This window comes from Pediculus humanus, genomic scaffold, assembly GCF_000006295.1.
Source record: "Pediculus humanus corporis 1103172108289 genomic scaffold, whole genome shotgun sequence".
Taxonomy (NCBI): Eukaryota; Metazoa; Arthropoda; class Insecta; order Psocodea; family Pediculidae; genus Pediculus; species Pediculus humanus.
Genome location: NW_002987858.1, coordinates 410,191 through 422,967, shown reverse-complemented (window position 1 = coordinate 422,967; position 12,777 = coordinate 410,191). Strand labels below are relative to the sequence as shown.

The 12,777-nt window shown below is 27.3% G+C and overlaps 1 protein-coding gene across 1 annotated transcript in view; it reads left to right on the top strand.

Moving 5' to 3' along the window:
* Window positions 1–1,916: 1,916 nt before the first annotated feature.
* Window positions 1,917–12,777, top strand: part of Phum_PHUM536070 (uncharacterized protein) — a gene marked incomplete at both ends in the record, with an annotated part of 23,596 nt that continues 12,735 nt past the window's right edge. The window contains 3 exons of the mRNA XM_002431517.1: window positions 1,917–1,965; window positions 3,427–3,499; window positions 3,660–3,800. Coding sequence (XP_002431562.1) covers window positions 1,917–1,965; window positions 3,427–3,499; window positions 3,660–3,800 — 263 coding nt within the window. The remainder of the gene's footprint in view (window positions 1,966–3,426; window positions 3,500–3,659; window positions 3,801–12,777) is intronic.

Here is a 12,777-nt window from a genome sequence, read left to right as displayed (position 1 = left end):
AAATAATTAAATTTCATCTTGTTTTTTTTTTTTACCTAAAAAACCTTTTTCCGCTCTTTTAATTATCATTATTATTATTATTATTATTATTATTATTAAAAATAACAATAAATAAATAATTAATAACTTTTGAATATTTTCTTATCGAATTATATTAAATAAATAATAATAATAATTTTATTTAAAAAAAAAAAAAAACAAGAAAAAATTATGGATTTATTTTTCTCTCTTTCCCTTCCTCTCTCTCTCTGTCTCTTTTTTTCTCTCTCTCTCTCGTTTTTTCCCCCTCATTTAATCAAACGTTTAAAATCTTGCAAGAAAAAGGGAATTATTTAATAATCCGCGCGTTTTTTTCTTTTGAAGTCAAATGCTGGAACAGAAAAATTAAAAAAAACTTAATAAACTCATTTATTTATTATTATTATTATTATTATCATCATCATCATCATCAACAGCATCATCAACGTTGATTTACTTAAAATAAAAAGTAAGGGAGAGGCAGGAAGAAGGGAAGGGAACGCGAAAATGACAGAAAAATGAAAATCTTATTTTTTTCTAAATTAAAAATTATTAATTAATATAAGGTAAACATACGCGTGAGGGATTTTTTTACGGTGTATAAAAATCGGTTCAACTATGTCGCGTTTTGATTGGTCGGATCGTCGAGTCGCTCATTAAATTATTTTAATTATTATTATTTTTTCTTTTTTCTTACTTCTTCAAACGGTAATTATCGTTTTAATTTTTTTTTTGTTTTAAACTAAACTAATTTTTTTTTGTCGTTGTCGTCGATGACGTCGACGATGACGACGTCGACGTCGTGTCAAAGGTTAAAGTGGATTTTTTTTTTTTTTGAAATTTTTCAACGTCTTTTAAAACAAATTTGAAAAATTAAAAAAATTAAAAAGAAAAAACTTTTCAAAATTTTTTTTTTTGGCGCGTAAATCGTTTTTGTTACTTACTTGAGTGACGTCATTACAAAACGAAAAAAAATTTTAATTCGCTTATTAAGGTACGTTCAGTTTACGTTTGTTTGTTTTTTTTTTATTGTAGTTTCGCGGAAAAGCCGAAATATATGAACGTGGATGGGGAGGAGGGTGGTTGATGCATGATGGGGGGAAGGCAAGGGGTCGGAGAAGGGGGGAAAGAGAGGAAAGAGCGTCGGTGGTAAAAATTTCATTAAGTAAAGAAAATGATGCTCCGGGATTTGAGTGAATTTTAAAACTTTTTTGGCGTTTCTAATGTTTCCAAAAATATTTATGCGTTTAAATAAAACCGTCTCAGCTGGAAACTTTTCGTCGGTCGGTCCCTGGAAAAATACTACGTGAAATTTTATCTCAACAGAGAGTTTTATGATTTTTTTTTTCTATAACTAATTTTCAGTGAGCCTGAAACTCTTTGTTTTTTTCTTAAAATGTACCGTTTTTTTTCCTTTGTCGTTTATTATTTTCGGTTTAAACAAAAAAACGGGAAAAAAAATCCACGCGTAAATTTTCAAATTCAAAAAAACAATTTCCGCCATATTTAATTGTAATTTAAATATTATTATTATTATTATTATTACAAGACGAGTAAACGAGTGTTTAAGAGTTCGAATCGTTTTATAGTAACGAACAGAAAAAAAAGCAGACGACGTATAGAAAAAAAAAAAACGAAACAAAGAAATAAATAAATTCATTAAATTTATCATTATCATCATCATCATCATCATTATCATCTGGGTTTCTAATTTAAATGCAAATTTTTGATAATATGCACTCAAGTATGTAAATGTATTTCTGTAGTTTTTTTTTTTTTTTTACTGATAAAGTTTGAATTTTTTTTTGTTTCTGCTGCTGTTGCTGTTGTCGTTTATACTGTTGATGCTGTCGTCGGATTGGTTTTTTTTTAGGGGGAGGAGAAAAGGGGCTAAAAAAATGAAGGGAGAAGAGAGGGAGGCAGAAAATTACGTTAGAAACAAAGTACGTTGATGCAAATCGTAAATCGCATCGAAAATTTTTTTTTTTTTTTTGGGGGGGGGTTTGGCATCTGGAGAAAAATCTTTTTTTTTTTTGTAAATTTTGTTTCCTCTTTTTTCCTTTTTTTTTTTTTAAATTTTCCCGCGCAAAATGAAAATTTTAAATTTTTTTTTAAAAATCCCCGGGATTCAAAAAATTCCAGAATAATTTTTAATATTGAAAACATTTTTGAAACGATTTCATGACGTTCGGATGATAATGAAAAAGAAAGAAATTTCCCTTCCCTCTGCCTCCCCCTTTTCCCTCTCCTCTCTGGAAAAAATATTTTAAATTTTTTAAAATTATGTCATACGTATTTCCGTATAATTAATTATACGATTTCCGGTAGGATATTTCCGATCGGGATCATTTTTTTTTTTTTTTTTTAATTTTAATTATAACGAACGAGCGAACGTCCGATTTCCGCGAGTTTTTCCATTCAAACTTTTTCGAATTCTTCCGAACAAAAAAAAAAAATTTATTTTCTATCTCTTTTTAATTTTATAATATTAAATTATCATTCCAAATTTTTTTTTTTTTTTTTTTTTTTGGAAAATAAATTGGCATTTATAAGATAAAAAAATTTCCCGATGATTTTTTTTCCATTTTTAAATTTCCAAAGGCATTTTACAGCGTAAAACTTTATTGTTTTTGTTGTTTTACTCCCGTAAAAAAAAAAAAATTTTCTTCTTTTTTTTTTGCTTTATTTATTTCATACTCTCTCTATCTCTCTCTTTCTTCCCCTAACTCACTTCTCTCTCCTCCCCCTCTCCGAAAAAAATCGCGAATTTTATCTTAATTTTATCCTTTCGGCAATTTATTATCAAAACTTTTTTTTTTTTTTCAAATGCAAATTTTAAATTTAACGTTGTTTTTAACCGGAAACTGATAATTTAATAATTTAAATTTTCTTCCTCTCTCTCTCCTCTCTCTCCCCCCCTCTCCCTGCAACCCTCCGATTTTTTTTTTGTAATAATAATTAAAGATCGCCTCGAGATGAAAACAAATGTGAAAAGATTTCGAAAAAACGAATTCCAAAAAAAAAAAATTTTTTCGATTTTATCATTCGAGAGTCGCCATTTTCTTTTTTTTTGTGCTCTTTTAATTAATTAAAAGAATGAAAAAAAAAATTTTTTATTATCGGAAATTACGCGCTAGAGAGAAATAGAGAGTGAGAGAGAAAGAGTGCGTTAAATAAATTTTAGGAAGCCATATTGAAAATTTTTAAATATTTAATCGTTACCTATATAATAAAATATTCTAGAGTTTCTAGATAATGGAGTTGAAGCGAGAGTGAGAGAGACAGAGAGAGAGAGAGAGAGAGAGAGAGATAAAGGATCGAATCGATGATTAAAAAAAAAAAACCGGAAGTTATATATATGAGCGGAAATACAAAAATTAATTTTTGATTTTTTTGATTTTTCCCCAGGTTTTTTTTGGCACATTTCTGATATCCATTACGATATTAATTATTCGTTGAATGGAGATTCCAGAAAACGTAAGTTTTTATTATTATTATTCTTCTTCTTCTTCTTCTTCTTCTTATTATTATTATTATTATTATTATTATTATTATTATTATTATCATCATCATTGATTTTTTGGTACCTTGAATTTTTAAAAAAAAAAATTGATTTGATTTGATTTAGGATGCTGGGAAAGAAAAGATTCGATAGGATCACCGATAAAACCCATGGGAATGTATGGAGATTATCAATGCGATTCACCGTGGGCACTCGTTGAATCCGCGGTACACACAATGAAAAGTAAACATGGCGACGTTGATTTTATACTTTGGACGGGGTAAGTTTTCTCTTATTTTATTTCCATTTAAAATAATTTAAAATAAAATAATTCGGCTGGAGAAAATTCGATTGGAAATAATAATAATTAAATACGGTGATGATGATAATGATGATAAGAAACGTCACGATCGTGATAAGAGATTAAAATCGATGACGTCATCGTGTTTATCGATATATATATACTCTTAAAATATTTTTTTCCGGTTTTAATTTTTCTTTTTTTTTCAATACGCAAGTGTTTACTAATCCTTTTAAATTTTTCCTGGAAAGTTTTTTTTTTTTTCAGCGGTTTGATGAAAAAAAAAGAAAATGTCTTCCTTTTTTTTTTAACTATAGTTTATAGAAAGTTTTAAATTGTTTGTTAAAAAAAAAAAAAAAAAAAAAACATTGCAAATGGCACCTCTAAAAAACTTTTCTTTTTTTTTTTACGGTTTCAAGTGCAGCAAACCGTAATTAAGGAACACCGACGTCGTTTATTTTTTTATTATTGATCCCCCTCTCTCCCCCGCCTCCTCCTCTTGAAATTCATCCCTTCGAAAATATTATTATTATTATTATTATTATTATTATTATTATTATCACCATCGTAATCGTTCGCTTTTTGTTTTTTTAATAAAAACGCGAGAAAAACTCTTTAAAAGAAAAACTTTCCAGTCGAATCTGTTTTAATAATAATAATAATAATAATGATTATATTAAAAATTTTATTTTCGTAATTTTCACCACCACCGCCACCGCTACTACACCCCCCCCCCTCGTATAATCGATCGAACTAAGTGCTTTAAAATGGAAGGAGAAAAAAAAAATTTTTTTATAATCTACAATAATAAATGTGTCGAATTTTTTTTTTATCATCAAATTTTTGGGTTTGTTTTGTGATAATTATAGCGCTATAATAAATTTTTTAAAAAAAATTTAAATATACATTTTTTATTATCATTTATAGACTATAATTATAACCGATAAAAAAAAATAATAATGATAAAAAGGAATTGGGGAGATTATCGGCGGGATTTAAACGTTATTTTATTTTAATTATGTGTTGTGTAAACCGTTTCCGTTTATTACGGTGGTAATAATATTATTTCAAATGAATTTCCGGTGTGACGTTTTCATTAACATTAATCCAATATTTATTCATTTTTTCATATGGTAAAATAATAATAATGATAATGATAATAATGATGATGATAATAATGATGATGAGGGTGACAATAACGATAACGGTGACAGAGATGGTAATAGTGATTGATAGTGAAAGATGGTGATGATGTTGGTGATGATGATGATGATGGTGTTGGTGATGATGATGCCGATGATGATGATGATGATGATAATGGTGACGACAATTGTGATGTAGATAGTGATGATGATTTTGGTGAAAATGATGAAGATGACGATGATAGAAGTGGCGATAATAATGATGATGATGATGATGGTACAGATGATGAAGATGTCGATGACGATGATAGGGATGATTATGGTGGCGATAATGATGACGGTGACAATGACGGTGATAGTAATGTAATGGTGATGATAATGATGACGAAGATGACGATGATGACGATGATAATAATGATGATAAAGGTAGTGATGGATATGATGATGGTGATGATAGTGATGTTAACGATAATTGTAATGTAGATGGTGATGATGGTGTTGGTGTTGATGATGATGATGATGATAATGGGGACGTTGATGGAGATAATGATGATGATGGTGATGATGAAATAAGGTTGATAATAATAATAATTACAAAGGGAATTAATCCTCGATTAAAAACGAATTTACCAATTTTTTTTTTTTTTTTTTTTTGAATTCAATCTCCGACTATCACTGGATAAATCATTATTATTATTATCATCATCATGTTTTTTTGTGCGTGTGTGTGCGTGTGCGTGTGTGTGTATATTTTTTGCCTGAGAGTAAGAAAATCTAAACGTTTTAAAAAAGAATTTATTTTTATTACGCCATTAAATAAAAGTTATATTCGATTTCTCTCAAGGGCGTCATTTGAATCTTTTTTTTTTTTTGGAAAAAAAACTAGGATAAAGTCAACAAACGGGAAAATTTTTGTTGTAGTTGGGTGTGTTGTGTTTGTTATTTTTTACTTAAATCCGTTTGTTACTTTTGTCTTTATTCTAACGGTTGAATGCTCGTGCAGTTAGAAAAAAAAAAAAAAATTTCACGAGATTTTCGTACAAAATGAATTTTTATTTTGCATCAAACGTTTGTTGTTTGTTGTTGTCGAAACGAACAAACTACCGATGCCCTAGTGAGAAGTTAAATTTATTTTTTTAAAAAAAAATTAAAATCACCATGTAAACAAATTTTGTTATATATATTTTAATTATTCCAAATGAGTGATTTAGCTAAAAACTTTTTAAACATTTTACAAATGGTTTTCACCGCGATTCGTAAAATTAATTCACCTAAGAGTTAGTTAGTTAGTTAGTTACAACTAAGATTATTAATAATAATAATAATAATAATAATAATAATAACAGTATGATTGATTTTCGCTAAGAAAACCCTTATTTTCCTTAATTTAACTTTTTCTAAAATAAATTAATCTATATAAATTGTATCGATTTGATTTATATAATAATAATAATAATAAAACCAGAATAAAATTAAACGTGGAATAAGATGAGAGAAAAAGGTTTTTCTTTTTTTTTAGGAAATGAGTTTTGGGGAAGGGAAAAATAAAAAAGGGAGAAAGTAATTTAACAAAATGGACGGGAAAAACCGGAAGTTTTTAAAAAGTTAAAGTTTATTTGAAAATTTAAATTTTATTTTCATCGTTTTTAAGGAAAAAAAAAACGCGGCGTAAGTCATCGTAAATCTTCAACTCGGAATTTTTTTTTTTTTATTATAAAAAGATTACGCAATATTAAATTTTACAATTGACATTTGAGTCATTTAAAAAAAAAAAAAAAAAAAGAAAAAAAAATTTTTTTTTTTGTTTTAAAATGATAAAAATAAAAAAATTATTTTTATTTTCTCCAGAGGGAAATCAAAAATGAGAATTGACTGGAGGATGGAAAAAGGGAAGGAGGATGAGGGAGGAGAATCGGAAGGAGTTGGGGGAGGGGAAGGGACCTAAGGGATGACGTTTAAAATTAAGAATTATGAAGTTTTCTTTCAGTCAATTGCTCAACCTTAGAAAAGTTTTTAACTTAACTTTTTCTTTGACAAGTACTGAAGTTTTTCTTCTTCTTTTCTTTATTTTCCGAACCCTCTTCTACTTTCTCTCTCTCTCTCGCTCTCTCTTCTAGTCATTCCTTTTTTTTTTTGAAATTAAAAAAAAAAAAAAATCGATTGTTAACTTGACGACTGACTTAACCTCATGTCTTTCTCTGCCTTCCCCCCCTCTTCCCACTCGCGCTCTCATTTTTTTTTCATTCTTTCATATTTTCACGTTTAACTTTCTCCTCTCTTTTTTGGGAGAAAATTTAAAAACCATCTTTTATTTCCGGTTTTTACCATAGAATTTATTACCTCCCTACGAAAGTGAAAAAAAAAAAAAAAAATTTATTGCTTTTTCTTCTTAACTGTGGGGTGTGGTTTAAAAAAAAAATTTTTTTTCGATTTTTTTTAAAAATAATAATAATAATAATACGATGAGTTTTTTTTTCAATCATTCATTCATTCAATCAATCAATCAAAATTCTCTTTAATTTATGATTTTCATTTGGATTTTTTTTTCTTTCCTCCCCCCCTTTTTATTATTTAATCCTTCATTGAAAATTACAACACATAAAAAAAAAAAAAACGACACACGAATCTCTCTCTCTCTCTCTCTCTCTCTCTCTCTCTCTCTCTCTCTCTCTCTCTTACTCTCTCATTTAAATTCCATCGCGGCTTAAACGTTTATTTTTGAATTTCCGGTGTGGAAAATTTTTTTTTTAAAAATTACCACTGGTAAAATTACCGGTTACAACCGGAAACGTTTCTCTCTCACTCTCTTTTCCTTCCTTTGAATATTTAAATCCATCATTAATTTTTTTTTCTCTCTCTTCCTCTCTCACTCTTTCGTTTCGGTCTAAGTGTAATTTTATTAGTTTTTTTTTTTTTTCGTGGGGAGGAAGGAAGGAGGTTAAGTGGCGTGGCAGGGAAGGGGAAAGGGAAAAAGAATGAAGGTATCAATTAGATGAAGGGGTAAATTTTTCGATGACTAACATAGGAGGGGGGTTAGAGAACACAAAGGTTAAAAACCGGGGATTAAAAAAAAAAAATTTTTTTCTTTATTTTTACGATTCGAAAAAGGAAACGTGAAATTTTACGTCATTAGTAAACGTCACGTGATTATTAAAAAACTTTTTTCCGTGACGTAATCGCACAAAAAAAAAAAAACAAAAAAATTAGGAAAGGAAAGAAATTTTTTTTTTTCTTCCGACCCCAAAAATTTTTTTATTTTTTAACTCGACGTCGACGGAGTTGACAAATAATAATAATAATAATAATGATGATAAAGATTATGAAATTTTTTCTGGTGTTGCCAACTTTAAAAAAAAATCTGTGACGTCGCAAGTCGTCCGACGGTACCTGTTACGTTTTTAATTTTTTTTAAGATTATTAAACTTGGGGGAAAAAAAGGAAAATTTTCTCATTTAAAAAAGTTTTAATTTAATTTTTTCCTTTTTTTTTCCTTTTTTTTTTTTTTTTTTAAAAAAAAAAGTTTGCAGTTTTTATGTTGGTAAATCTTGATAAATAAACATTAATCAGAAAATTTTTCGTTATGAAAAAAAAAAAATTACTGCCACTTTTTTTTATATTTTTTGGCACGAAAAAAAATTTTTTTTTTTTTTTTGGCAAAAAAAATTTTTTGTTTGCAACAAAAAAAAAAGAAATCGAATTTTGCTACGGTTAATAAGAGTAAATAAATAAATAAATTTTTATTAATTTTATTTTTATTTTTAAACCGGAAATAGATGGCGTAATTGACCGGAAAGAAATTCGAGTCGTTTATTTTTTATTAAATTTTTTTATTATTACTATTTTTACACGTGGTTTTAGAAAATGAAAAAAAAAATTTTCCCTTAAATTTTAATAAAAAAATTATTTACAATAAACAAAAAAAAAAAACTTTTCGTTTAATATTATTATTATTATTATTATTTTCATTCGTTTTTTTTTGCAAAGCAACAAGTTTTTGCTGTTGCATTTTGTTTGTTAAACATCCGTTCCAGGTTTTGATGCAAAACGATTTCTCCAGAATGTATAATCATCAAATCTCCAAGGTGTTATTATTCATTATTCAAATAAAAAAAAATCCGCGCCATTTTTTTTTTTTTTTTTTGATTTCAAATTTTCTCTCTAGCGATTTATAAAGTGTCGTGCCGTTTTTACATTTTTTATCCCCTTCGACAAATAACGATGCCATTTCCGTTTTTTTAACTTTTTTTCCCTCAGTTGTGTTTTTGTAGTATTTTTTTTTCCTCCACTGCTGCCGATTCGAAAATGTTTCAATCATTTTAAAAAATTTAACGGAATCACAACTACTTCCGGTTTGTACGAATTTCGTATAAAACGTTTGTTTTTGAGATGCGATTGCATATTTTTTAACACTCCTTCTGTTTGTGCGTGTGTGTCACACACATATTAAAAACAGATTTTCCAGTAATTTTATTAACAAAATTTAATCTGATTAAATAAAATTTCCGATTTTCCGATATCGAACATCCGGAAATTGAATGATTTATCGTTTCCGATTTGTTTATATTATATATTCTTCAACATTTATAAATAAATGTTTTCTATTTTTATCAGGTCAAGTTTTTATTCAAATTTTTTCCCTCCTTGTTTTTTCAGGTAGTACCAACTTAAAAAAAAATTTTTTTTTTTTTTTTTAATCTTTTGTCTAAAATGTTCTTCTTCTTTCGCGTTGACATTTAAAAAAATAAAATTTTTTATTGATAACGGTGGTGAAATGAGGAATTAAAAAATTTACGCGCGCGTAATCTCGCCGCGTTAAAATAATAATAATAAGTCAAAAGAAAAATTTAACGTTTTTTTTTGGGGGGAAGAGGGGAAAATTTCATGTTTAGTATCGAAAAAAAAATCAATAAAAATCGATTTTATTCATTTTTAATATTTAAATCCCCGACTTTATTATTATTATTATTATTTGTAAAAGCTCTTATTTTTTTTCTATCTCTCTCTCTCTCTCTCTCTCTCTCTCTCTCTCTCTCTTTCTCTGTCTCTTTTTCCTTCTTTTTCTTTTTTTCTTCGTCTTCTATGCTGCCTTTCTCTCGTTTTTTTTGGCTTTTTTCTCTTTTTCTGTCTTTATATCTATTTTTCTATAATCTGTTTTCTCTCTCTTTCCTTTTCCCTACCTCTCACCTTTTTTTTTTTTTTTATTTTCTTATTTTTCGATACTTTTCCTTTCTCTCGTTTTTTTTTCTCTGTCTCTCACTTCATTCTTCTTTTTTTTTCTTCCTCATTGACTCTCTTTTTTTTTCTTTTTCATTATCCCATTTTTTTATTTATTCTTTCTTTCATTCTACCTTAAACTCCCTTTTTTTCCATTTATTCTTTTTTTTTCTCTCTCTCCTTTTTGACTTTTTCTTTCTCCTTTTTTCTCTCATTCATCCTTTCTTTTTCTCTCTTTTTTTCTGTTTTTCTTTTTTTTCTCTCTTTTTTCTCTTCCTCTCTTTTTTTCTTTTCCTTTCTTCCACTGTCTCTTCCACTCCTTCATTCGCTTTCTTTCTTTCTCTCTCTCTCTCTTTCTCTCTCCCCCCTTTTTCTATCTTTAATTTTTAATTTTCCTAGTTATTATTAGTTTTTCTTTTGAATTTAATAAAAAATAATTTACTTTTCCCGAACTTAATATATATATTGTTACACGATGAAAATTTTTCTCCTTTTCCCTTTCTTCCCTTCCATTTTTCTTTCACGTATTTTTTTGTGTTCTCTTATACGATTTCACTGCATAAAAAAAAAAAAAACTTTAAATTATTATTATTATTATTATTATTAATTTTATAACGTTACATAAAAGATGAAAAAATTTTCTTTTTTTTCCCCCTTTTTTTTTCATAATTGAATCCTTTGATTGTATTCATATTTAATTTTACGTGTAAAAATTTTTTAATTAATTTCGGTTAAAAAAAAAAAAAGAGAGAGAAAAATTAATTAATTTTTAAAAGATTTACGTTTCGTTTAAAATTTTAATGGTTTTATCGTTTTTTTTAGAAAAAAAAAAGGCAAGAAAATTACTTCGATTTTTTTTCTTTTTTTTTTCGAAAAATAAATTATTATGGAGAATATTTAAATTTTCAACGTAAATATTACGTAATTGTTATTTTATTTTTATTTTATTACGTAATTTTTATTTATCGTTTATCGATTCATGATGATAGTAATAATATTTTTTTACATTTCAATAAATTATTTTTTATTTATTTAAATTACAAAAGAAAAAAAAATTATATCGAAAATGTTTCGTAACGAAATTTCTTTTTCTTTTTTTTTTGTTACCTGTTGAATTTTTTATTTCTGTTTTCTTTTTTTTTCGTGAAGGGGGCGAGTGGGAGGGGGATGAAAAATCAAAACGGAATGGTTTAAAAACGGTCAAAAAATAACAAATAATATTCTTCCTCCCCCTCCCCCCCCGGTAAAATAAAAGTTGGTCAAATTGAAAATGATGTTTGACTTTTAAAAAGTTTTTCTTTTGCACTTTTATGTGTCTTTTGGGGGGTCGGAAAATGAAAGGGTATAAAAAAAAATTTTTTTTGTTCAGTGTTGAGGGAGAGAGGAGGGGCGAAAGGTTTCTTTTGTTGTGTTAGAATTTATTTAGTTTTTCTTATTTCTTATTTCGTTCGTGTTTTCATTTTGAAAAAAAAAAAGTTTTATATGGTTCCATGTGTTTCCGTTTTAATTTTACTTCTTTTTTTTTTTTTTTTTTAATTTAAAGTTGAAATTTCGAAATCGATTTTTTTCTTTCTTTTTCCCCCCTACCCCCCTTTCAATATAAATTTTTTTTAGTGAATTTGAATTCAATTCAATCGACGTTAGGTTTGATAAATTGTCTCCTTATCGTATTTTTTTTCTTTATAAAACTTGGCCATTTGGTGTGTGTGTGCGTGTGTGTTTATTAAATAACTGATTGAAAGAAAAGTTTTGATCTCATTTCACGTTTAATTTTATCACTCACAAATCCTTATCATTATTATTATTATTATTATTACTATTACTAAATCAAAATAAAATAAAAATTTTTCCTTTTTAAAAAAACCGCGACAGACTTATTCGCATGCATCCCTGCATGATAATTTGCATAAGTAAAACAATTTAAGACGTTAATGATAACGTTTAAATAATTTTTTTTAGGGGGGCGGGGAGCTTTGGATCGGAGATCGGTTCAATAATTTTATTAATAAAATTCACCTTTAACGTACGAACGTGTACGTGCGTGCGTGCGTACCTTTACGACTAAATTGAATATTTAAAGGTTAAAAGAATGGCGTAATATTAAAAAACCTTGAGGGGGGGTTGTAGGAGTTAAATCAATACATCGAAATTGAAATTAATGAACCATCTTTTTTTCCACGAGCGTTGACAGTGTTGGAAAAGTTTTTAGATTATTGAATTTCTTTCTTTTTTTTTTGAAGTTAAAATATTACTTGGAAAAAATACGATTTATTATTATTATTATTTATTTTTTTGGGGGGAAATTAAATTTTAGGGTAGTCAGTCAAAACGTCGTCGTCGTCGTCGTCGTTGGATTTTTCAAAAGTTTAAGAAGAGGAAATTATTATTTTTTTTTAAATAATTAATAATTTGAAAGAAAAAAAAATTAATTTGATTTTAGTCCCAACCCCACCCCCTTCCCACTCCTCCCCTTCCGTTTCCCTCCAATTTCCGTTCGAGTTTTTTTTTTTTTGGGAAATCGGACTAACGAAACGTTTTTAGAGTTTTTATCATCGTTACAACATTCTTTACAAAGTTATTTTCGGTCTAAACGAAATAAT